At 38.8% G+C, this 27,952-nt stretch overlaps 1 protein-coding gene across 1 annotated transcript in view; it reads right to left on the reverse strand.

Moving 5' to 3' along the window:
* The window catches only part of OCA2 (OCA2 melanosomal transmembrane protein), a gene marked incomplete at both ends in the record, with an annotated part of 177,946 nt that overhangs the window by 73,969 nt on the left and 76,025 nt on the right, over window positions 1-27,952 (reverse strand). The window contains 4 exons of the mRNA XM_080345885.1: window positions 10,228-10,336; window positions 11,706-11,763; window positions 13,402-13,549; window positions 27,211-27,343. Coding sequence (XP_080202011.1) covers window positions 10,228-10,336; window positions 11,706-11,763; window positions 13,402-13,549; window positions 27,211-27,343 — 448 coding nt within the window. The remainder of the gene's footprint in view (window positions 1-10,227; window positions 10,337-11,705; window positions 11,764-13,401; window positions 13,550-27,210; window positions 27,344-27,952) is intronic.

The raw sequence follows: 27,952 nt of genomic DNA on the forward strand, positions 1-27,952 counted from the left end.
ATGTTATGTAAAGCATACACTGAACTGTATACTTATATATGTATATAGAAAAATTTGGGTGAAAAAGACATATTTCCAATAGTGCTTGCTCTACTCGTGGAATGCACTTTATCAGTAGTTCTGAATGTGGATGAAAATGTCTTCTATTTCAGTTTCTGTATTTTTTTGTTTTATTTTATCAGGCATGCCTGAAAATATACATTCTGAAATCATGCTAAATATTTATAAGTAGTACTTGCTGTCAATTGATAAACACTGCTTTAGCTTTAACACTGATTTTTTATAAAGCTGCCCTCTTACAAAGCAACTTGCTGGTCTTTGAGCAGTCTATTTTCATAGGTTTAGTTTCAAAAAAATAATTTGTTCTGTGCTATTTGTAGCACCACCGTTTAAGGCTACTTCCTGGGGGCAGAACAGTGATGGTGACACTCCAGGACAGCTTGCACCACAACAGGAAATTCTTGATACAACATAGGAGGATTGAAAGAACATGAAAAAGTTGGTGGAAACCATAAACCCATGTAAGGCAAAAGAAACAGAAGACTATAGTGACTGAAGGTAATTGGGAAGTTAAAAACCAGAAGTGTAGCATAAAACAAGGAGGCAGAGGAATATCTACTCTGTAATCACAGATCAGCACATGTGCTTTAGGAAAGGATGGGCTGGACTTTGTGGCACAGCTCTAATACCGTGAGGTCAGAATGCGGAAATCACATTCACCTTTGTATTGCTATGTCAACACCAAGCTGTGTTAATTCTGCAAACACGATTTCATAGATGAGATAGGATGGCATTCACAATAGAACAATGTGAGAGAGAAACACTGGTTAGATATTGCTATAGCTAGGTACTCTAACTACAGGGAAGATGTGTTGACAGATATAAAGCTATGTACATTGCATCAATCCTTAAGTCTAAAAAACTTAGAGTTATCCCAGTAAAGGTCACTGCAAAACAACATGCTTCATTGCCATGGCTTCATTAACTCTTGTGAACCAAAAATAATTTCAGAAGATGCAAACATCAAGAAAGAGGAAAGGTCAGCTTATCTAGAAGTAAGAAATAAAGTGCAAAAAATGCACTAGCAGATACAATTGTTACTGGTTCTTGTTCCCTTCCAACATTCTCATTATTACAAAATAATTATCAAATTTATTTTTAAATCATTTTCACATACGCTGTACCAGGAATTTTTTCAACATAACTATGAATCAAAGATGTACTAAGTGTCTTAAATACAGTTATATCCATTCTAATTTTAAAACAACAGTTTATATCTTCGTAGTGCAGCCAAATTTCCATGGCACATACTCAGTGGCCAGCAGGTCAGCCACACGCAGTGCTCTTCTTGACCTCAAGGTAAAAGTGCTAGACAACTTAAACCAACACCACTGCATGCCAGAACAGATAAAATAGTAAGTGAATGAAGCAAGAGCAGGGAGGCAAAGAGTAATAAATAAGGACAAATGTGTCAAACTCCACTGACAGTTGTTGCTGATTCCACCTGGGTAAAGGGGCAGCAGATTAGCCACTGCAAGCACAACTGCAAGGACCTGGAAGGGTCTCCAGAAAGGGTTGAGGACTTTCAAAGAGGAGAGCCTAAATTATGGCTCTAACCTTATTATATTTTATTACATTAGGCTGGACACCCTTGTCAGATGCTACAATTTGCTGATCTGCTTACCATTATCAGGCCAGGAGCTAAAGCAAGCACTTTAGTCACAGAAAACAGTGTCACAGCTTTGTGTAGGTGGAGTGTTAATGGAAAACAGTAAGAGAATAAAGAAGTTTGCACAGATAAGAGTGCGTAGGATGAGTACTTGCAGCTAAAAAGGGATGCATAGGTTGATACCAAAGGCCTCAGGTTTATCAGCAACTCCAAAGTAGTTAGTTATGGATGATGAAGCAAAACTTAGAAGATGGTCAAAACCCATTTTTATGGGTAACAAAAAGCACAAGAAACAACAAAAAAAAAAAAAAGAAAAAGAAAAAAGAAGAAGGTGGTAATTCAGTATCATTTGAGCAGTCAATACCTACAAGCTTTCCTCAGCTAAAACTGATTTGTATCATAGACCCTAGATAATCTGGAGATAAATGTTAGATTCAGTGTCAAATTAAAGAGCAAATGTGCACTTTTTACACTGATGGCAGTTATATAAGATGTGAAATATAAGATGTGCTAAATTTAATTGCGGGGCTTTTGACATTAAGCCCATGCTTCCTTAAATCTCTGTCATTCACCAGTTTTTACAGTTCAATAGCTGACTGTCTCACCAGGATTTCTTTTTTCTCCTAAGCACTGAACTATTATACACCAGCTTAATAAGCTGACCTGTTTTTTTAAACGTTTTATAAAATAACTCCTCAGTGACATTGACTAAAATGAACGTTACTTTTTAACTATTGCACAAATTCACCTGAACCTAAACATTTCCAAAATACGAACAATTTGTCTTTTCCTCCCTCTCTGACTACAAAGACTTACATTTTGAGAGCCAAGTTTGTTTATTTCTGCACATATTATTTTATTGCTTGTAAACAGTGTCAGATTTATACAACTCCACCACTATACAGGATAGTAAGTTTAACATAGTTTAGTCTATTTATCACTGATAGCAGATGGCAAAAAAGTTCAAGAATAACAATTTAAAGTGTCAAAAGAAGAACCTTATGGATACTTTGACTTTAACACCCCTTTCAGACTAATGGAGTCCGTCCACACCTTTCTCAGCCCTGTGCTCCTTCTCCATGACCATTTATAGATCTTTTGGTCCTAAGTTCTGCTGCACACTGTCAGGCAGGATCTTTCTCACCGAGCTGTGGGGGAGTGGTTAAAGCTTAAAAATATTTTCACTATTCTAAAGAAACTTATTAGCACAAGTTAAAATGCACATACACACTCTATCCCAGGGCCCAGATGAAAGCCGGGGAAAAAGCTTATTAGAGTTCTTCTTAGTCAGCTTCCTAGGCTGCACATTCAGAACAAACCCACACAGACTACATTTATTTCACTGGAGCAATATTAGTTCTTTTTTAGCTTATTGCATTAAATAATTTAGCCAGAGATCTCTAAGTTTAAGGTTTCCATCATTGGTTACAGAACTGCTGTCTCCCATGCAGGCTTTGACACAGATTGAAACACAGGAGGTTCCCTCTAATCATGAGGAGAAACTTCTTTACTTTGAGGATGCCAGAGCACTGGAACAGGCTGCCCAGAGATGTTGTGGAGTCTCCTTCTCTGGAGACATTCATAACCCGCCTGACACATTCCTGTGCAATCTGCTCTGGTGAACCTGCTTTAGCAGGTGGGTTGGACTAGAGGATCTCCAGAGGTCCCTTCCAACCCCAACTACCCTGTTAATCTGTGATCCTGTGGATCAGTCTCAAAGTTGCAAGGAATGATCACTGCTGCAGTGAACTCGTTGTGGAAAACACTGCAGAAAAGAAAGTTGGTAAGTTAGTTGTTAAAATCTTAGCAGGCTGCAGTAGTAGAGGACTAGCTACAGTGTTTCTAAGCCAAGTAAGGAACCACATGGAACTTCTGACATTCTGTGATTCAAAAGCAAATTTAAATGTTTGTGAAGCTCTCCAGGGCAGTGCAGCCCTTTCTTAATCACTAAGCAAGCTACTAGACAAGTGTTATTCAGTCCCAACTCTATTACAATTATTGGTTCACCTAGGTAAATTACAGTGTAAGTTGAAAATCATGCACATCCACTTCAACAAATGCAGCAACAAAATCAAGAGGGAGAAACTTCAGATCCAGTCCAGTCTCCTGAATTTGAGGTATCACACTTCTCTGCAGGTTAAAGACAAAATTTTTGCTATAATTTGCATAAAATTCTCTGTACAGGTAATTTGGGTTCTTTGTTCTTCTGCTGGAGCCCTTTCCAATTATTTAATTTATCTGGTGAATTTCAACATTTTTTCAGTAAATTATGGAAATTAGTCAGAAAATGTGACACCTGGTGTACAAAGGAGTGACTCTAAAACAGGAGCCTTTTGTATCTACAGCAACTGAAAACTTTTCTCCTTTAATTCACCAACAATAAGATAAAAAAGAGTCCTGCACATCATGGTCTACCAAACAAACAGAAGTCAGTTCAAATTAAAAGTTAAAACAATTATGTCCCTACTTTTCCACTATTTCAGTCACAGTTTTAAAATGTTTCAATGATACCAGATACAAATGGTTAAGATAAATTGCAAAAAGAGAGTTTCAGATCCTCAAAAGTATCTGCAGCAAAATCTGCAGACCAAGACTGCAGTCAGAAGTTAAACTGTAGTGAATATAGAAGAGAGAGTTTTCCAAGAGAAGATCGATTTAACTATGTAAATGAGGTGTCATCAAACAAGATAACCTAGGATGTTTGCTTCACAGAAGTGATGTAGAGTGGTGATTTATACAGAACTTGTCTTAATGCCCAGAAAGGTGATAGTGATCATGTTAGTTAGTTAAAACAATAAAACTCTAACTTTTTTAAAAGTTCATAAGCTTGGCTTTTTGCTTTAGTTAATATCATCAACATATAACTAATTAGCAAATCATGTTTTTTCTTATTAATCGTCTAAAACCAAAATTTTGTATAGCTTGAGAAGATGTCTCCTGGCATATCAAGAGTGAAGTGACATAGGATAAGGTGAATCATTTCATTCATTTGACCTTTAAAGTAGGTCAGATGAATCATGGGTGTTGATCACCTCTTACTGATTATAGACGTCCTCCATAAATTATTTTAAGGGCCGTTGGAGATGATTAGCTCATGTCTGAAGCACCATAGACATTGAAGCACCAAAACAACCAGAATGGAATCAGGTAATAGTGTGAGGACTTAACTATTCTGCAGAAGAAAAAAAAAAAAAAACAACCCAAAATAGCTCACTCAAGGTTTATGATTTGAAACTCCCAGTATTCTGCTGGGGCTGGAGCAAATAGCAGTCCTAATTTATGGAAGAATTCAGCGAATCCAAAAATCTCTCCCTTTCACAAATAACTAATTCATCAAAGGAAGATAAGAACAGACATATATGGTAATACTAAAGATTCACCTAGGCATGGGCCCTGTGTCCAACAAGGGCAGTAGTGGCAATGGTGCGCGAATGAATATACAAATAGGGCAAGCATACAATTGTAATTCTACTAGCATAACTTTCCAGCTTCCAGCAGTCTGCAGCCAATGTAAAGAGAGTATCTCTGCTCTGAAACCAGCAATATCTCTGTTGTTTGCTCTTGGGTTTGCACCTTGTTTCTTGAAGATGGAAGGAGGAGAGTCTGTGGCAACCCTCTAAAAGGAGCAGAGGACTTTCCCCTACCTCAGAAAATACAGAGCCTGGCCCTGGGAAAGAGATGTCCAGAGGTGGAAGAGAGCAAGTGCGAGGAGGTCTGCAAGGAGCAAGGTGTCTGCATTGCAGGCAGAGGCCACTGAGAGGGACAGACAAAAGCAAGGCCACAGAGGTGATGGGTCCCTCTGCATGGATACTGGAAGGAACTGCACAGAGTTCACAGCAGCTCAGTAACTCACTGAACTGGCTGAAACCAAACCAAAGAGGAAGGACCTGCCCCACAGAAGCAGAAGGAAGTAGGACATAAATTGATTTTGTCTATTCTTTCTGAGCCGGTCACTTAGAGCATACTCTATTAAAAATAATATCTAGTTGATATTTCAACAAAATCTTGCTTATTTCACTCGAAAAACCCTTTGTTACTTTTGTGGAATCTCATTACAGTTCCCAGCTCTAGCCATGACTCCCCAGAAGTTAAAGACAAAATAGGAGTCAGGAACAATCCTCAAAGGGGCTTTACTTTCATCTTTTGTCATCTTTTCTCAGATGCTTCATCATGCTTTATCAATAAAGCAAAATCCCATGGGGCAGAATGTACTGTAGAAGTTTAAAGTTTTCCATATCTATTATTTAAAGTCTGACTACTAAACTTCCGTTACCATCGATACTCCATAAGATTAGACTAAATAAATTGATGAACAGATACAAAAAAAAATGAATAGGAAAGTGTTCTGCATTTTAAAATGCAGCTAAGTATGCAAATTTTATTATTTAAATTAAAATGTCAGTTCCCTCAAATTATATTAATGATTCCAAGTTCATAATGGAAAAATTGTATCAAGGCTGGGGACTGATAAAGAATTCAATAATCTTTCTAATTCACTCTACCAAATGCAATTAAAAGTTATTAGATTTCTAACACTTCAGCTTCTATATAAAACATTATTCTGGTACAAAATTAAACACTGAACTATAATCTACTTTCATTTTTATGAGAAAAACATATTGAACAAATTTACCCAAACCATCAGAGTACAAGATGTACTGTATTTTAGCAAATTCATTTCTATGCACTAGAGAACTTAAGTCCATAGAGACTCACAGTGGCACTACTTCAGTAATGATAAATAAGTGACAACTATCATCAAGATAGTGGAATTCAGGAGGTACTAATGAGATCTTGGTATAAGTCCACTGGTTACATTAATTGTTAACAGAAATTACAGATATGCTTTAATAACATTTATTCATCAATCTGGCAGGTTTGCCTTGAATATGGAACAGGGTGAAATTATACAAAACATTTGCATCCCCTATTTACTTTCAAGGTTGCAGTTGAAGACCAGTTTGTGAATAATAGAAGACTGCACTTCCAACCATGCCATTTTTTTTTCATTTATTTTATTGATATAAAGTAGGACAATAAACAATCATCAGTCATTAAGTTTCTTCTAGTATTGACTTCAACTACTTTGTAGTTTTGAAAATATCTTACCAGGAACACAATATCACAGTATCACAGTATGTTTGGGATTGGAAGGGACCTCAGAAGATCACCTAGTCCAATCCCCCTGCTGGAGCAGGAACACCTAGATGAGGTCGCACAGGAACATGTCCAGGCTGGTTTTGGATGTCTCCAGAGAAGGAGACTCTACAACCCCCCTGGGCAGCCTGTTCCAGTGCTCTGGCACCCTCACTGAGAAGAAGTTTCTTTTCAAATTTAAGTGGAACCTCTTGTGTTCCAGCTTGATCCCATTACCCCTTGTCCTATCATTGTTTGCCATCGACAAGAGCCTGGCTCCATCCTCGTGGCACTCACCCTTTATATATTTATAAACATTAATAAGGTCACCCCTCAGTCTCCTCTTCTCCAAACTAAAGAGACCCAGCTCCCTCAGCCTTTCCTCATAAGGGAGGTGCTCCACTCCCTTCATCATCTTTGTTGCCCTACGCTGGACCCTCTCCAGCAGTTCCCTGTCCTTCTTGAACTGAGGGGCCCAGAACTGGACACAATATTTCAGGTGTGGTCTCACCAGGGCAGAGTAGAGGGGAAGGAGGACCTCTCTCGATCTACTAACCACCCCCCTTGTAATACACCCCAGGATGCCATTGGCCTTCCTGGCCACAAGGGCACAGAGCTGGCTCACAGTCATCTTGTTGTCCACCAGGACCCCCAGGTCCCTTTCCCCTACACTGCTCTCTAATATGTAATTTCCCAACCTATACTGGAACCTGGGGTTGTTCCTGCCCAGATGCAGGACTCTACACTTTCCCTTGTTAAATTTCATCAGGTTATTCCCCTTCCAACTCTCCAGCCTGTCCAGGTCTCGCTGGATGGCAGCACAGCCTTCTGACGTGTCAGCCACTCCTCCTAGCTTAGTGTCATCAGCAAACCTGCTGATAGTACACTCTATTCCCTCATCTAAATCGTTAATGAATATATTGAATAATACTAGCCCCAGTAATGACCCCTGAGGCACTCCACTAGATACTGACCTCCAACTAGACTCTGCACCATTGACTACCACTCGCTGGCTTCTCTCCTTAAGCCAGTTTGCAACCCACCTCACTACTCTATTGTCTAGACCACACCTCCTCAGCTTAGCTGTGAGGATGCTGTGGGAGACTGTGTCAAAGGCTTTACTGAAGTCAAGGTAGACCACATCCACAGCTCTGCCATCATCCATCCATCTCGTTACATTCTCATAAAAGGCTATGAGGTTGGTCAAGCATGACTTACCCTTGGTAAAAGCATGCTGACTGCCCCTAATAACCCTCTTATCCTTGATATGCCTTGAGATGGCACCAAGGAGAAGCTGTTCCATTACTTTCCCAGGGACAGAGGTATGTAACATATGTAACCAGTACTATGTGGTCTTTACTGACTCCCCGTGGCTTTTCAAAAACAATTATAGATGTTGGGTTTAATTCAAGGAATCCTACATGGTTCAGTGCCTACCTATCTGAGACAGAAAAGTAAGGGTGAAAATTGATTTCTTAAATTGCCAATGTGAATGACTTCCTTATGTTCTTAGCCACCATGACTTCAAATGCCTTCAAGCGTCATCAACTTCTGCATCTTCCTACACTTTAGTAACAGTAAACCATGTCCCTAAGAACCTCGTCTAAATGCCTTTATTGGCAGAAATCTCCCTTTTCCATGGAAAATACACAGGCAAGCTATCACAGCAGCTGTGGTACTGGCTAAAACACCAAAGCAAGCCTGGTTGTCATGTCCCCTTTCCTAACCTCATACATCTCCAGGGCACCGAGACTTCCACTCCATGCCAACAAGGTCTTGCTGGGTGTATCAATACTGTTAAATGGATACTTAGCCTAAGCCCACAGCAAGGTCCTGGTTCCCCAGAGGCTTTGTAAGTGTTGCTTTGCTCCCAGGCTCTTTTGCATCGACCCAGCTTATTTCATTTGAGATAAAAATAAACTAAGGTGTAGTTTTGGAGACAATTTCAGGGATCACACCCAAACAACAACATGGATGAGTCCAAATCAGGTTTGGGTCTCTGTTCTGTACAGTTACTCCAACATTATCCCAGGTGGCTTTGTGCACTCAAACTCCACCACATGTACCAGATAATGCAACATATGCCCTCAGCATCATTATCTTAAAACACAGCTCTTCTAGGCTACAACACTGCCCTCACTGTGAAATTAAAAGTTAATTAAGCCATGCATACAATGTAAAGAGGAAACACGTGGCCAGTTGCTGTGCTGTGGAGATACGGCCAGCATGCTCTGAAGCGACAAGGTCTGAGCAGGGCAGACACAAGCCATCAGGCAGCTCTAAGGCCTGGGGGCTGGGGATCAGTCCCTGGAACAAACGCATTTAGCAACAAAACTGTGCCTATGAAAACACATTGTTCCAGACACAGTACCCTATATCCTCCCACTGGTGCCAACAATATGCAACCCTTGGTGTTTCTCTAGGTCTCAGCAGAGAGAATAGCCTCCTGCTACCAGTACCTTTCTAAGCCAGTCAATACACCAGAAGTGTCAGCAGCAGACATAAAAGGTCTTGTTCACAACTTGATTGCCATTGTACAGCTATAACTAACTCTATATTATGCACAACAAAGATGGATTTCAATGTAATAGCTATGTAAATGATGATGCAATCAATATTTTATCGATTATGAGTTACTTCTCTTCAAGACTGTTACATATTTCAACCACTGGGATGGATGTACACAGTGGGGGAATTAAGATTGCATGAAAAAAACATAAATCTGAAATCCCATAATTTTCAAATGCTCAGCAGCCAAAAAAATATTTTTAACTTTTTGTATGGCAATGGACAGGTATGTTTTATGACTTTCCTTCAGTTAAATACGAGCTTTAATTTGGTTCTGGTTTTAAGATATGCAGAGCCTGTCCTCATACAGATATACAGCTATCTATACAAAAACCTGCATGTATAGGTATATATGTAGAAAGTATGCATACAGCTACTTTCATTTCACACATATAAAAGTGTCTTCCTGATTTTATTTTGGGAAATACTGTATTCTGGAGATAAAGTAATAGAGACAGGAAGTTATACAAAGAGTTACCTGTAGTTAAGAAGTAATGGCAGACTACCTTTTTGTTCTTCCATGGAGTGATTATTTTCTGATCTCCCTAATCCATCTTAGTCATTCACTCAAATCTACAGTGCAACGATGCCAAAGTCAAATTTACTCATTCTATAATGTTTAGCAAGCTTGTTAGTATTAGGAAGTCGGGAAAATTAAGTCATGAGCACTCTGTTATTCCTCCTGGGGTGACTGGGACATGACTGCATTTTGAAAACCCGTTCTGAGAAACTGATCTTCTGATTAACCTGGTGAGATTGCAAGGCCAGACACATATGAGAAAGGGCTTTCTGAAAAGATCCAGGCTCAGAAAAAATAATGTTTTTTTTACTTAGAACAAATCTGTAAAACTTACCAAGATCTAGGTAGATGCCTGGAACAAATGAGTTGAGAAAAAACATAAGAATAACACATCCCAGCACAGCCAGGCATTTGATGAGAAGAATTTTGTCTGTTATTCTGTGCTGTAGACAAGAAGAAAAAAAAAAAAAATTAATAGCTGTATTACCGAAGGAGCTAACTATTATGCATAGAGCTCACAATGCATGGGTGAAGTGCAAACTTCTGTTCCTATATTGCATATTCCTCTTCAGCATAAAAGACAGAAATATTTAAATTGAAACATTTCAGGCATACCTAGAAAAAAAGGAATATGTGGCCCAATATGATCTGAGATACAAGTAGCTAGCACCTGCTGAATAGATTCAGCTGTGCTCAGCTACCGCCATCACAACTTCAATAGAAGTAGGGTTGAAATGCAACTTCTACTACAGAGGGTACTCTGTGTTTTCATGACCCTGGACAAAATCAGCCTTTATTGCACATATGCCTTGAAAACCTATGGCCTAGCCCAGAGTTCAGATCTTTCATGCCTCCAGTACAACTCTCATGAGCCTGCCAAGCCCATCATCCTTGTGCAGCTTCTGCACCCCCGTGCCCAGCTCCTCCATCTGCATGCCAAGCTCCTCACCCTCCATCATGACTCTGCTTTTCTGCTCTGATCTCACTTTTGCCACCAACCCAGGGAACCACCTTCTCCCAGCCTGAGTTCCTGTCTCATTTCACATAGTTTAAAGCTCTCCTAAAGTACAAGTAAGTCTCTGTTCTTTAAAAAAGTTTTCTTTTATGCAGTGCCTTGAAAAAGGTGAAACTCTAATGAGAAATCCTGTTGGTTTTGTTCTCTTCTGGTGTGACACGTAGGACAGTGGTGTCCCAGTCAAGGACTTGAGCTCCCAAACACAGGTCTGAATTCATTAGTGATGCCAGTGAGGTGAAAAGGATGTGACATTTAGACAATTAAATTTAGGTGTACTTAATCCCACTGGAGAGTTTACATCTTATCAGAGCCAGCTTCAGCAGAAAGACTATAGGCGGTGTTAAAGTGTGCACAGCAAAGAGAACAGGATTTATCCACAGGGTTTATCTCTACTTGAATAATAAAGCAGGCATGTCATAGACAGTGCAGTAAATCAGACTTGGTATTCAATACATCAGCAGGAGTGTACTCTACCATCATGCATCGTGGCTATAAACAACCTATTGACAACTTCTGAGTCTTTCTGGCCATGGATTAAAAATTTAAGAAAACACTGCTGTATAATGTATTGATCAATTAAATTGCATTTTTCTAAGGAACAAAAGTATAAAACCTAACAAAAACTCACAATGCAGTTCAGTAACCTCATCCCACAAAGAAGATCACCAGCCTGCCTGTTAGCTTTTCTGCTATCATGAAAGTTATTAAATTTACATTAGATTCAAAGCACTCTCTCTGTATAAAGGCACAGGCCTGCTCACACAGATAGTGACAAAAACTGTCATCTATCTACTTACTTTTTTCTGGAGTTCCTGAATATTTGTTTCCCAGTTTCTATCTTCTTGTGAAATTTGCCTGAAAGAAAATGACACCTGCTTTTTTCCAGAGTGAAATTAAAGCTCTGCCAAGACCATTGGAATAAATCCCTCTCATCACAAATAGATCGCCCTTTCCCCCATATGGAGCAACTATTACCATAAAGGAGTCATGGCCTTCTTAGAGGCAACAGCAACATTTTCATGGGACTTCACACTAGAGTTCACTTCTATAGCACTCTCCAGTAATTCACAAACCCTTCAATTCATGAAGAATGCAACAGGCTTGGAAAGAGCTGGCCTCCAGAGTATGGACCCCAGCATAGGATCTGGCTATATGCAATATGTAGTTCCCTTGGCAGTTTCAGAAGTGAATGTATGCCCTGTGGCAATAAAGCGAGGGTCATGTGCTAATATCAACAAGTCAGAACACATATATTTTACATTTGCATTTTATAATGAAGTTTTTAAGATCCAAATAACTTTGTTGTGTTATCAGCATAACCAGCTCTCCAGCAAAAAGCCTTGGGGTTTGCAGTTCAGGAGTGCTGTTGTTAACACTAATGAATTTTTACATTGCTGTAAATGTACCGTGCTGGAGGAATCCCGATTTTCAAGATTAAATATGCAATTTTTATTTCTACTTCAGAAGTATCTTCTTTAGAGTGTCATGAAGTCTAATAATCTGCCATGATCTCTTTTAAAAAGAGGTGATTTTAATAGCCTTTTTTGTCTTCAAGTAATAATACAGTCATTCCATTCAAAGTGCATAATATCAGCAAAAATTTTATAAACAAAAACCATCTCATTACTAGAAGAGGTTAAGAAATCATATCTTTACATGTCCTTGTCCATGCTGCCTATTTAACATGTTTATTAATAAAAATTAATTATTTCAGTTTCATTTTAGTCAGTCACTTTCAAAGTATTTATCACTGCTATTCTCAGTCATCAAATTCTATAGCGCAACAGTTGTTTTTGCCAGAACATAAACAAAATAAGGTTAGCATTATTGTCAGTCCCATTTATAAAAACTTTTCCTTTTCTGTACATGAACAGTTAATTATGTCCACAGTCACGTTCACATCGAAGATTTGATTATGAATTTACTTAAAAATTCAGCAATTCACTGGTGATATATTTTTCAAACTCAACAGTTCATTGAAGAACACTTAAATTTTTCAGTTAAAAAAATAGTATTTTACTATGCTGAAGTCACTATTACAAGGAAAAATCTAAATTTTTCTACTGATGTATTTATGATCTTTTTAAATCAAAAACTACCTTAAATTTCTAGGCCTTAAGATATGGGACACATTGACATGCATTTTCCAGACCTTACACATCGGTGTCATCCTAAAACACTTTGTGTTTAACTGAGGCTGAGGATGAGTCTTCACGTCTGCCCCAACATGCCTCTGATCAAGAGACAGCTAAAAATACCAGTATCATTCCAGAGAAGATCCCTGAATGCCTTCACTTTTAGCTCTGCCTAAAGTTACTGGAGTTAAGTCCTCAGCCCATTGACCAAACCAAAATATTAGCCCTGATGTTAACAAAGCCACACCATCATCCCTGGCTGTAGGCCGAGATGAGGAAGAGCTCCCTGCCTGTGCCTGGGGCTTGTCCCCGCCGAGGGTCAGAGCAGAGGAGGTGGGATATGCTGGTCCTTGCTCACCTGTGAAATGTCCTCAGCTTCTTCCTCAGGAGTGTCTCCAGAGTCAGCACCTTCTGCATCAAGAGGCATTTCACAGCAGTTTCCTCTCTGCTGGCCGGGTTAATGCGCTGTGCAGTCAGTCTCCAAACATAGATCTCATGTTTCAGCTCTAAAAAGAAGAAAAATCGCTTATCTTAAAGCAGGTGTGATTCATATGAAACCAGAGATGCACAAAATATGTGTAATGCGCTCTGGGCTCAAAGCTATTTAAATTATATGAATGGTTTCCTAACGATTTTCCAAGTAGGAAGTTCCTCTTACCATTCATTTTGCAGAGCTCAAGGGAATGGAAAATATACAGAAATGTTTCAAAATTTTAAATAAATTAATCTCAAAGTCCTTTTACAAAGAAAAAGAAGCACTGTCTTTAAACACCTGCAAATGCCTTCCACAAGCTTTAGTGCTAAAACTATATCACATTCATTTTGCATCAGAAAATAAACTGTCAATACACATGGTTATACTGCTAACAAGATACTAACCACTTTGTAGTTAGGAATTACAGCAGATGCTCCTTCACTGTATTCAGAATGGACATGATTCTATTCACTCTATGTTCATACAAGCAATTTTATCAGCGTAAGACAGAACTAAAATTTAGCACTGTCTCATGGAATATTGTTTAATAGCATTTTAAATGTTTTCTAAGAGGATTTAATTCTTAGGCACTGAAAATACCTATAAATACAGCTACCATCACCTGTGTGCAGACCTGGATTATATCTGATCCTGTGTAACTTCAGACAGGCTAATTAACACCTGAAATAAGCCTCCAAAATCTTGGCAGGATTTTCAGCATGTTTTGATTTTTTTCTTGCCAGTATTTTCAAGGCCTTGGAGAATGACTGAAAAGCATGTATTCCTATTCAGAAAAGATCTTAGACTGGGTATGCCAAAAAAAAAAAAAAACCAAACCTTTGGATCTTCCAAGAAATCATTAAAGAAATAAAAGAATATTCATTCATAAACTGTCTGCCCAAATGCTTCCTGATGAAGCAACAGGGTGTTTCCTAACCCTTCATTTCTGTTCCACTCAAATTACATGTCATTGAAGACAATGCATCAGGAATTCATGGCTTTATATCTTAATTGGTTCAATGAGTGAATTGTTCTTGTCCCAAGAAATGGATGTGGAAGTCTTTGCACCATGCATACAAACTAAAAACATTATTTGTTTAAAAAAAAATAACATAAGATGTATTGAAACATAGTTTGATGTAGGCAGACACTTGCACCTGCAAATCCTTACTGGTTTGTGGTATCTACTATCAAAAAGAGTACTAAATGTGTTTAGTTCCCCCACTTCCTTTGTGACCAGGTATTTATAAAGATAAGTAAAAACTGACCGTAAGAGGGAATTAGACTTTACAGAAACTCAGATATTTAGAAACAAAAGTAAGCATGTCCAGAGCCTGCATAATTGACACAAAAAAGGGATCTGAACAGCAATTGACTCATGGTTTGTATGGTTCATGATCATAGATGAGCATACATCCATCAAAATGGTAATCTTTGCCTGAGCTTTACAGTGCAAGACCAGAAATTCAAATTCACACTATATAAAGCCCAGTGACTATCCCAGGTTATTAAACAACTAGAGCGTGGCTAAAGCTTTTCCTCCAAGAAGGGATTCATACCTGAACCACAGATATCAAAGAGGTGCAGAATCTACCCCTTTTCTATGCAATATATTTGGTGATTCTTGCCAGGAGCATAATCTGTAAGTAAATTACAGTAAAACATAGATAGGTCCTGCTTATCAAACGATCCATGTAACTTTGTGTCGAGACCCTGTCCTGGCCATCATTTATTTTTTCATCATTCATGACAAACACAACAGTATCAGCAGTGATATTTCCATTTTTTTCCAGAACAAGAAAATGCCAGAGCTTTAGGCCGCAGCTGATCTTCTGATCTTCACTATAGGGGGAAAAAACAAACCACATCAAACCAAAATAAAACAAAAAAACTCTTTTTGAGGATTAGAGTGGATGGGAGCTGTGCAAAACCACCTTATTTTAGACCACAGAAGTTGTGGCTTTTTTTTTATTTAATAAAATGGTGAGATTAAACTTTAAGTCTCTGAATTTGTAAGCAATGTAATTAGCAATTTCTAAAAGAAATTAGTGACCATGTTTGGGGTCTACTTCAGCTCCACAGTTTCTGCTCAATGAAGAAACCAGCTATTTCAATTGGCAGCTTCCACATCATGGCATCTACCTTGAAAATGGTCTGAAATTGTGATCTAGGAAGTTGTTCATTCCCATATAGATGAGCAAGAGTAGATGGAGAAAGGTTGGAACATGGCTTTCTTGCACACTCTCTTGTGCAATTTCCCAGGTGACTTTTTTTTTTTTTTTTAAGTTTCCCGAGCTTTTAGGGATGAAAGAAATATTTTTGTGATCCTACATGCTGCTTTAGCCTGAAAAAGATAGAAACTTTTGTATTTAATATAAGCAGGTGAAGTGGGTGAATCACCTCAGTAGGTGAATAGTTCTTTCTGTATTGTTTCCTCATACAATTTTCAGGTCAATTGGACTTTGAAACTGTCTGTCATCATCAGCCTAAGAGAAAGAGTGTTTCTTTGTCTTTTTCTCTGGCAAACGCTCATGAAGAATGATTATCCAGCTCAACATCCTGCTTTTCAACAGCTTGTCTTTGCTGCAACACCTTTCCTGATCATGTCTGTTCATCCTGTCATAGCATTTCATGTCCTCATTTCCAAGTGAAACTTCACCAACGGTCTTGCTGATGGAGGAAAGTTGAATCTCTCATCATCTAACCAAGATGCAGATCCCCAGCAGGTATTTGTACACAAAGAATCTTTATCTTCTCTCCTTCAGAAAGAGGCAGCTACTGTCACTGTGTCTGTGCCACAAATAAACCCACAGAGCAGATAGCAGTATAAATTTCATTGAAAATTCCTGTTTCATAACTGAAGTGCCATGGGGCTAATCTCTGGGTTCAGTAAGGTCAGCCTGATGCTTTCTAGTCTATTTTTTAAAATATACACTTTTTTTCACATGGTTTTGATCTTGTCTTTATGTACAACAAGTGTATGCTTGATTGTTTAGTCCTTAGTTTTTTAAAAATCGCAAGAATGTGACCATCCCACTTTCTGTGGAATTTACTTCAGAGCAAAATGTCCTTTGAAAATCAGAACAGTCAATGCAGTAGCAATTTGTGACGAGGTTTTCTAGGTCATCCCACAGAATGTTTCTCCTCTTTCTCTTTCGTGCATACTCTTATTGTAATAGCCTATTATGGTGTCAGGTGATGTGTGTGCATTAGCAATAGTTTTTGCTTTGAAGGAAATATAATGCAGGACCCTTGAGGTCATTGAGAACACTGAACCTGGCCAAAAACCTTTGGCCTTTATATATTCCTCCCATTTCAGGTCTGCAAACCCTAGAGTTTGGGAACATCTAATATTTTATGACATGCTATGTTACACATCATGGACAAGGGCTTAATGCAACTTCAAGGTCTTACAATCACTTTGAGACTATGGCTAAGGCAGCATAAACACAGCATTTGACTGCCCCTGAATGGGCAGGTCTCATACCCCGTTTTCCCATGCCCATAAGTTCCTGTCCCCTCCTCAAAGGGGATCTAATAGTCATGCTGTACCAGGGCAAAGTCACTCCACTTGCCTGTCCAAAAAAACCCAGTCTGCAGGTTTTTCACAGAGGTAGCTTCATTGGTGGATCAGCATACTAACCAATTTACCTTATCATAGCTAGGTCTGTTGCTAATAATTGAAATGGTATGTGTGTGTGGCATGTGTCTTTCATGGCAGTCTATCATTAAAGCAGGTAAATTAACATTTAACTGCAACTGTAAGAACAGTAGTTAAAGTGTTATAAGCAAGGCAAAGTTTAGTGTGCAGTGATATGGACTAAAAGAAGACAGGAGAACTGCACCTCACTTGGGGAATTCAGACCATTATGATATTAAAATCTTCGTGAACATGGTACTGCTCATGAAGCCCACAAGGCAGCATGTCAATATACCTAACATTTTTATTTCATACAATTTTTCCTCTTTTCTTTTCCAACAAGAAAATAATAAAAAAAAAAGGCTTAATTCTAGGATCACATAAATAATCAACAAATATGTAAACTCTATGCTGCTAATTTGTTCTGGTTTTGTCATTGTCATATTTTACCATGGAGACCACAGATAAAATGTCCCAGACGCAGTGAATTTGATGGATTTTCAGCTACTGACCTGAGATGTGACATTTTAGAAAACATGAAGTTTCATTTAAACATGAAGTTTCATATTCTTCCTGCAGTCTGATAATTAATAGTCAGACTGATTTTTCATTTAATCACACATTTCCATCCACCTGACTGCCAATAACAAAGGAGACATCCTCAAAAACTGACTATAATTAATTCACAGCTTAATAATTTGAAGAGGACAGTCTTGTTAATTGAAGATACTCAGAAGAGCATGACCAACCTTGATGAGATAAGAATTATCATAAAATGGCAATTCTTAACTTGCAATTGTACCAAATGCTTTAACTACTTTTCTGCAAGCAACATGAATTTGCACTCCTGGGCTGGGACTAACAACATGCAAAGCATGTTCCCCTGAATACATTTTTTTTCTCTCTCCACATGCTATTGTAGCTTAACTTTTTTTAAGCAAAGCAATTATTTTTCTTAGCTAACTTCTTAGAGCAAGAATACTTCTGTTTAAATGTTAACTGAAAAGCAAATTAAGTACCATGAATTATAGCTTAATCTAGTAATAATAATATCTATAACCTTTAGTAATTTTTAAAATCCCTGATATATAATTAATCTTCTAAGCATTATTAGACAGTAAGTCTCATCTCCATTTAAAAAGCACAGAAACTAAGTCAGAAAGGTGAAACCCAAGTGTAGAAAGAATTCACTTCAAGTCATGTTCCAGCTGAACAACTTACGCCTCTCTCCTAGGAGACAAGCATATGTCTCTAATTAAAGAAGAAAAAAAAATGCCTGAAATGTCCTTGTCTTTATTTTTTTGAGTAATCTAGTTTATCAATCATGGATAAAGGTAAGCAGAGGCATAAAGGATGCAGAGCCTTCAAATGTGCAATAAAACACACGTTGCCATATCCAACTAAACCCTTGCCAAGGAATGCAAGAAATCTGCACAATGCTGCAGAAAGCAATATGGAGCATTATGGAGCATTTATACAAGCTTTCCAACTCAGTCTGACAGCTGGGGCCCCATTTGGTCCCCTAATCCCAGTTCAGATGCCCAGCATGGGCTTGCATCCATGGCACAGGATTTACAGAACATTCTCATCCCTGCAGCAAAGCAGCTGAAGCCCAGGCAGAAAACTGCAAAGCTCAGATGGTACCACGCACCCAAGTCACCTCCCAGGAGTCTCCTTCTGGGCAAGCTGGGTCAGGCTGCAGCAGCCCCAGGAGTCAGGCTGTTCAGAAAGCTGCAAAACAGCAAGTATCCTTCTCCTTCAAAATGTAACTGGAATTTTTCCTCGCTGTGCTTAGGGTTTCCCCCTGTAATTTTAGCTACTGAAAGAACCTACACCACTACAAGCCTACCCCTTGTATTTAATAAGAGAATAGTCAATTTAATACCTCTACAGTGGTCTCATAACACTCAGATGGAGTAATCTGCAGTTATTAAAGAGGGTTAGATCTCTCAAAACATTTCAGGATGGTTGATTAAAGACATATATAACTCTTCAGCTCGTTTGTCCCTGAACAAGGGAAGGGATCTCTCTCACGTGACACGGGTTCTGTCCTCATCCCTGGGTAAGTCAGACTTTGAGCCATAGAGTTAATTCAGTCCTTGTGGTTTTGCCCCTTAGTTTCCTCTACTGCAGTTCCCTATCTTTTAAAAGCGGAAATCTGAGTATATTTAGGTTTCACATGTGCTAATTAACACTTGCCTAATGTGATCACAATACTCTCTTCTGTTACACTGAGAATGGCACAGGGTCATGAGAAGTAGAGCCAAGTACTTTGAGCATTCATTTACCTAACATTCCAGTGTAGTTTGTTTCAAAAAATTTTCAGCAGGTTTGAAAGCTAGAAAAATAATTCCAGTTAACTCACTGTCAAAAAGTTTTAACTCAAACCACCAGATTTACCTATGAAAACCAAATAATTTAGTCCGTGTTTTGCACTAAAGTACAAGTCCCACAACCAAAAATAAAGTATGTTAAATTCATTATCCTCTGCTCAAAAGTGAATAGATGCTTTCTAATCATAAAACATTTTGCACCAGGCATAACTAATTCTGAGGTTCTTTCAATACCAGCAAAAAAGAAGGGAAGTAAAAAATAAAATAAAATAAAATAAAATAAAATAAAATAAAATAAAATAAAATAAAATAAACCACTTAAACATGTTATTCCCAAAGTCCTATTAATGAAAAGAATCATTAAAAGATACAGCCTGAAGACAACAACTCCCATAATCCAAAAGATAATGCCTCATCTAGTGTATTTAATAGGGCAAAATGAAGGGCAAAATAATGAAGCACACTTCAGACTCACCATATCTTTTAGCAACCGGTTTAAATGTAAAAATGGTGACTAATACCTTCAGCTCCTTTTGATAAATAAAAATGGCAGGAATAATCTAAAAATCTGTCAAGGTTACACATTTATTTGAAACATCATCACAGTGAAAGTGCTCTGCAGCAAACAGATACTGAGCAGGTGTTAAATTAACCTAAATTGTTCTCCTAAGCTCTGTATATCAGGAAGATCTCGTGAGCTTCAGAGCCATTCAAGTAAAGTGAAAAATGCTGTCATAGTTTCACCAAAACACTGTTAATTATAAGACCAGTGTATATCTGTATAATCATCCCACAGCTGTGGTATGCACACAAAAATCCTGCGGGCCAAGTACTGCAAAAGAAACAGGAGGTACCACCTCCTAAGTTTGAACCTCCCATCAGTGATTTTTCTATACTGATTTCCTTCTGTGAAAAATGTATATAATAAAAATAAGAAGTGCTCCTCTATTGATTCAAAATGCCACTATATTTTACTTCCTTTCTGCATAAGACAGGTAAAGTAATATTACAGTTGCCTTCTGATGGCTATATTATCAATGAACTAAACAAATGAGACTATCATATTTCCTTATTTTGCAATGTCAGTATACTATTTTCATCGAGAAGACAGATCAACATTTTCCTCTTTCCAAGGAGAATACTCCATCAACTCTAAAGCAGTACAAAGTACATATACAGGATTTGAAACATAAATGATCTAAAATGTTTGAAAGTAAAGTAAATAACTGCACTTATTTTCATCCCTGATCATTATAAGACCTATTAGAAGACCCTCTCTTGTTGGAGAAGGTCCAGAGGAGGGCCACCAAGATGACCAGAGGACTGGAAAACCTCTCCTGTGAGGACAGTCTGAGAGAGTTGGGGCTCCAGGGAGATCTTATTGCAGCCTTTTGGTACTTAAAAGGGGCCTATAAGAAAGATGGGAACAGACTTTTTAGAAGGGCATGTTATGGCAGGACAAGGCGTAATGATTTTAAACTAAAAGAGGGGAGACTCAGCCAAACATGAGGAAGAAATGTTTTACACTGAGGGTGGTGAAACACTGGCCCAGGTTTCCCAGAGAGGCGGTAGATGCCCCATCCCTGGAGACATTCCAGGCCAGGCTGGACGGGGCTCTGAGCAACCCTATCGAGTTGAAGACGTCCCTGCTCATTGCAGGGGGTTGGACTAGATGACCTTCGAAGGTCCCTTCCTACCCAAACTATTCTATGAGTCTATTGAAGCTGCAAATAATAAAATATTTTTTTTCCTTACATTTTCAAGCATAAAACCATGACCCTCATAGATCCTGATATATTATCCAAAAAGGAGTATACACAAAGTTTGCAAGAACCGCATGACTACCTTGCTCCTTTGAGACTGAAAGTCTTCCACTCCCTTAAAGTAAAAAACACAGTATGTACAGTTAGGATCTTAGATCCCAAGATAATTTGTAAGAAACTTGCATGTTTTTGTGTGCTGTCATCTACAACAGTAGAGTTAAAATGTTAACTATTCATTGTTAATGAAAAGGGGGGAAAAGGAAAAAAGCTTTCCTGTTCCACATTGTTTTTCACGATACAAAAATGCTTCCCATATGTTCCCAGGAATTTAGCATCTTGGGTGAGGACAGCAATGCATATTGCAAAACTGTCAACCAGATAGAGCTTGGAGTTGAATGCCTGAAAATATCTTGAACTATCCCTTTCTTTGATCATTATTCTATGCATAATCTGCCTGCTGGTTTTCTCACATGAACCAATTTGCCCACTACTTTCAACAGTTAAACTAAAATACCAAGATTGTTTTACTAGCAGCTAGTGAATTACCTACACAGGTACAGATGTACCTCAGGACTGAGACCTTTCAATGTACTCAATCCAGCTAGGTACTTGAACCTCACTGATTCTAGCAAGAAATGGTTCCTATGGTTACAAATATGTTAGTAGTTACAATAGGGCTAAGAACTGTTCCCTGACCCTGAGCAGTGCACATAGCTGTACTGATGCTACGTAACTCCTTACCCTGGGTCCCCTCTGTGCTCCTGTCTTGTCCTTGTGGCCTTGGACATTAGTATTATTTTATGTGGACTTTTTTCAATTCAGTTTCAAGCGGCATAGGGGTTGGCTTGCAAGTCATGAGAATAGTTCTTCTTCAGCATTAAATCAAAAGGTTTTACGTCACACTCCAGGGCATAATGTGAGGGCATGCACCACTGTTAGAGGATGCGGAGGCCACCCAGGCACCCCATGACCTGAGAAAAGAACAAAGCTGTTACCCCCTTAGCCATGGCCAGCTGCCCTGGGGAGCATTCCCTCAGGCAGGCATCTCAGAGCTATGACAGGCAAGGGGCTTCACATAGGCAAAATAGTGGCAGCACTGAGCTATACCTTGTGTTCAGTTACAATTACAGTTGGTGATACCTACGCTTGGTCAGTCTCGCGCAGCACAAAGTACTATAGCAGACACTATGGGACACAGAGGGGAAAACTCACAGGACATTACATGAGTTTTTTCAGTTTTACATTATTTTCTCTCTTGACCTTCACCTTATCTGTGTCATGCTTTGGACATTTTCATGCAAAACGAGGCCCCATGTGAGCAGAACTTAGCCAAGTCCAGGAACAATGCCTGGACTTCTTGGGTCTGCAGCCACACAGTCCTGACAATTGCACATGCCGGACAAGCTCCCCCGCTTCTTTCCTTTCCTAGGCATTCTACCTTTTCACTGCCAGTTTTGTAGATCTTTTTTCCTCCTTCTCCCCAATTTCTTCTCTTGGAGAAGCAGCTGTAAAACTCCACATGGAAGGAAGAAACAGATTTGCTCACTCATCTGGTTACCACATTTCACGTCGTGGGAAAGAGCACTGTCTTTTTCACACATTAACACTTTACATGACTATGATTAATTAGAAAATTCCTTCTGTTGTATGCTTTACATACTGGCTATCCTACTAACTGTAGCAGTATTTTCCCAGCTACTGCAGACAGTGAGCCACACCAGAGGGAATAACATGCTCCCTCTTTCCTGGCATCACCACTTCAATAGTGGGTTTCTCATTCAGCCAGTGAAACAATCAGAAACCAGAGCAAGCAACACAGGAGAAATGGGGAGCTGGTGCCAAACTAGTTGTAATGCTAAGAGAAAGCCCTTCCTCTTTGGCAAAAGCTGCAGTAACACTACTTGTCACTGGACCACATGGGTGCACTGACCTGGGGACAGTGACTTTATCAAACACTGAAGTCTATCCACATCTCCACAGCTGAGACATAACAGTGTATTGTCATGCTACCCAGGGACTAAGCAATGTATTGCTAACCCTTAAGAGAGGTAAAAAACTTTGGTTTCAGGAAAGAAAATATTCTAGGGGGAAGAAAGAGATCACCAATTTTAATTCCTCTTCTACTTATATATTATTTTTTCTCTCTTACATAGTCTTTTGGGAAACGGTACCTATACCTTGTAAACCTTCTCAACTTACTGCCCTAATCCTAGCATCTTTTTCTACATCACACAGGACAAGGTGCAAGCTTATCAGCTGAAAGTGGCACTCAAAAAAAGTCTTCAAAGTACCCTTTCATTCTTAAAAAGAAATTGATTTTCTCTCTCATGTCTGAGTTCTTCACATTCCTTTTTCTTCTGTAATATGCCCTGCTTCAAGCTACTGCAGGTGGACAGTAGCTTCTGGGGAATGAACATGCATTTTTTCTGTTGTACAGGTGCTGGAGCCCCATCTAAAAAGCTGAGTGTTTAAAGACATTGGCAACACACAGAACTGAAATTAATCTACCAAAGTATTATCAGAATAACAGCATTGCCTGTTCTTAAAATTAGTGCTTATCCATTCTCAACAATCTGTGCAGTCCAAAGCAATAGAAAAAAGCTTAAAGCACATGGCATACAGTGAAAAAAATATATGGGTAGAATAATATACCAATTAAGTATCACATATCTTGTTTAATTGCTAATTGAAGACAGGCTGAGGGAAGGCTGGTATTTAGTTGATTAAAACAGCTGCTTCAAACAAACCATTCAATGTTATCGCAAATTCATGGCAACCTCAAATGGAAGGACACCTGAAAGGACCTTGGAGCACATTCGGCAAATCCAAACCATGACAGCTACCTCCTAATGGAACTGTGTCGGTCATTTTCTGTTCCCCTTTAACAGAAAATTTCAAGAGAAAGACTAGTGCTTTAACATTTGCTATAATTGAACAGCTACTGATTACCTTCACAGCAATGGAGGAGCAGCTGATTATGAGAAAGAACACATGGTATACTGATTGGGAGACTGCTGTGTCTGAACATACTAGGCTGCAAGTAACAAAGATTACCAAGAGATAAATTGAGGGAAATGTGCCAGCCCCTTATAAGTGTGCAATGTTTCACTTGCAAAAATACTATGCCAGTACTGTTCAAACTAATTTAAAAAAATGTTATGCATACTTGATTTCTTAAAAATCAAAAACATACAATTCAAAAAATTATAGATTAAAGACAATAATAATAATTTTATTTTCTAAAATGTATATTCTCAAAATACTGCTATTATGTCAGAATCAAAATTACTCACAGTTGGCAGAATAAATTGGACTGTTTGGATATTTCTTATCTCAAGACACCTTGCAAGCTGGCACTTTTAAAGAAAATTAAAGTATCTAATAACTCTAGTTATTCATGAAACTGTCCATGAATCTGTGACTTTTATTGGAAAATAAGAAATGAAGAAAAGCAAATTAATTCTTTTTAAATGAGAAAGTTAGGAAGTTACAGAAACGTGCTGAGTACCAAAGATTTAATAATATACTTCCAGGTAACAAGGAAAGTAATCATTTTTATAAGGATGCTTAATTACAAAGGTTTTTATCTGGGAGGTTTCAAGGGTTCGCTTCCTCCCCAACAAAAAGATAATCTCTTCCACAAAGGATTCTCCTTTTCAGCCCTGTGTAGAACAGGCAGGAACTTGCTCTATATTTAGCATTTTGATACAGAACCACAGAATGGTTTGCATTGGAAGAGATCTTCAAAGGTCATCCAGTCCAACACCCCTGCAATGAGCAGTTACCTCCATCCTTGGGAAAGTGATGGAACAACTTATCCTGGTGCCATCTCAAGGTGTATCAAGGATAAGAGGGTCATTAGGGGCAATCAACATGGCTGCACCAAGGGGAAGTCACGCTTGACCAACCTCATAGCCTTTTATGAAGACATAATGAAGTGGATAGGTGATGGCAGAGTGGTGGATGTGGTCTACCTTGACTTCAGTATAGCATTTGACACAGTCTCCCACAGCATCCTTGCCACTAAACTGAGGAAGTGTGGTCTGGATGATCGGGCAGTGAGGTGGACTGGGAACTGGCTGAAGGAAAGAAGCCAGAGAGTCATGGTCAATGGGGCAGAGTCTATTTGGAGGCCTGTATCTAGTGGAGTGCCTAAGGGGTCAGTATGGGGGCCAGTACTATTCAATATATTCATCAACTACTTAGATGAGGGAATAGAGTGCACTGGCAGCAAGTTTGCCGATGACACCAAACTGGGAGGAGTGGCTGACACGCCAGAAGGCTGTGCTGCCATCCAGTGAGACCTGGACAGGCTGCAGAGTTGGGCAGGGAAAACATTAATGAAATATAACAAGGGCAAGTGTAGAGTCTTGCATCTGCCAGGAACAACCCCAGGTTCCAGTATAAGTTTGGGAATGACCTGTCAGAGAGCAGTGTAGGGGAAAGGGACCTGGGGGTCCTGGTGGACAACAGGATGACCATGAGCCAGCACTGTGCCCTTGTGGCCAGGAAGGCAAATGGCATCCTGGGGTGTATTAGAAGGAAGGTAGGTAGTAGGTCGAGAGAGCTTCTCCTTCCCCTCTACTCTGCCCTGGTGAGACCACACCTGGAATATTGTGTCCAGTTCTGGGCCCCTCAGTTCAAGAAGGACAGGGAACTGCTGGAGAGAGTCCAGCCTAGGACAAAAAGATGATGAAGGGAGTGGAGCATCTCCCTTATGAGGAAAGGCTGAGGGAGCTGGGTCTCTTTAGCTTGGAGAAGAGGAGGCTGAGTGGTGACTTCATTAATGTTTACAAATATATAAAGGGTGAGTGTCAGGAGGATGGAGCCAGGGTCTTCTTGGTGACAAACAATGGTAAGACAAGGGTTAATGAGTACAAACTGGAACACAAGAAGTTCCACTTAAATTTGAGAAGAAACTTCTCAGTGAGGGTAGCAGAACACTGGAACAGGCTGCCCAGGGGGGTTGTGGAGTCTCCTTCTCTGGAGACATTCAACGCCCACCTGGACACCTTCCTGTGCGACCTCATCTAGGTGTTCCTGCTCCAGCAGGGGGATTGGACTAGATGATCTTTTGAGGTCCCTTCCAATCCCTAACATTCTGTGATTCTGTGATCTTCAACTAGATCAGGTTGCTCAGAGCCGCGTCCAGCCTGGCCTGGAATGTCTCCATGGATGGAGCATCTACCACATCTCTGGGCAACCTGGGCCAATGTTTTACCACTCTCATTGTAAAACACTTCTTCCTCATGTCTAACATTGTTTATATCTGTGGTACAAAGTATAACATTTAGTCTCTCAAGGCTCTCCAGAGGCTGCCAGTTGACTAGAAATTATGCACTGTAGAAATACAGGTTTGGAAGAGCCACAGAGACAAGCTGGAAAGAACTTGGAAAGTTCTTCTACTCTTGATGAAATATTCTTCAGCGACCACAGACCTGGAAAAGATTGCTGAAAAGATACAGGGGAAGAAAGCCAGCAGTGAGGGAAAGTATCGGTGTACTATGCCTGTCAGAAGGGAAACTTGGTATATTTCTAAGGCTAGATTGTGAACTCAATATGTTGAGTAAATGTTATCTGTTGTGATGCAGAACACCCTGGTATTCTAGCCTATGGCTATAAATGATGCAAAATATCCCTATAAATTTTGAAAGATATTTAATAATTCACATCAACACCTCAACCTTAGCACCAGAAAAAAACATCCATTTCTAAAAGTCAGAAAATATCACTACTAGAAATAAAAGCTAAATTCTTATTTAAAAATAAGTAAATAAATAAATAAATAAATATATATATATATATATATATATATCTCTCTATATATAAAATTCAGAGACTGAAAGGAGGGTGGGCACTTCCATTTGAGGACAATATTGAAGTAGGCACTATTCAGTTTCTATTTAGCACATATTCAATGTAGTGATAATAAAAATGTTTTCATGCTCACACTTACCAACAATTTCACTTGGTTCCTTATTGTAAAGTTTTTTGTTCCAGTAAAGAAGTCTGAGAAAAGGAAAGGAGACCAGAACAACAAGGCAGATACCAACAAACATATGTGCTGTGAAGGCTGCGAAATCCAATCCCTAGAAATAAAAATGAAAATCTAAATTAAAAATCAGTTATTTTCTCATATTACCTACAGGGAAAAGTATTCAACTATATGTATTTAAGCAACTAATAATAAATATAAACCAATAAAGTAAATTCCAAATATAGTTTATGCTGTATTTCATCTATTTCTAGGAGACAAGCCACATCACAATTTAATTCAGAGAACTAAAAAATAGGATCATGAGTTATTCTGAAATACATCTAGTGTTTCTGACACAGATAGAAAAATAAAAACCAAACCGAATCATTAACTTTCATCACTTGAATCGCTGTAAATTCATTTAAAATTACACTGAGCCACATAAATAGTTAATTTTTAATGACCAGTTTTTGTTTTAAACTGATAACAACATGGATTTTGATGACAATTCTATCTGAATGAAAATTTCATCTAAATTCACAAATATTCTTCTACAATAAAAATATGATATGTCAATAGTCTATTTATTTTTCTGCCTCCTTAATAAATGGACACATTTATTTACATTTTGCAGAATGAAAAACTTTAATGAACGTGTTCTCAAAAAGATTAGGCAGGATATATTAAAAAGCTACTGTTTTAAGCAATGAGAATGAATAGG

The sequence above is a fragment of the Nesoenas mayeri genome (assembly GCF_963082525.1).
Source record: "Nesoenas mayeri genome assembly, chromosome: 1".
In the NCBI taxonomy this organism is placed as follows: Eukaryota; Metazoa; Chordata; class Aves; order Columbiformes; family Columbidae; genus Nesoenas; species Nesoenas mayeri.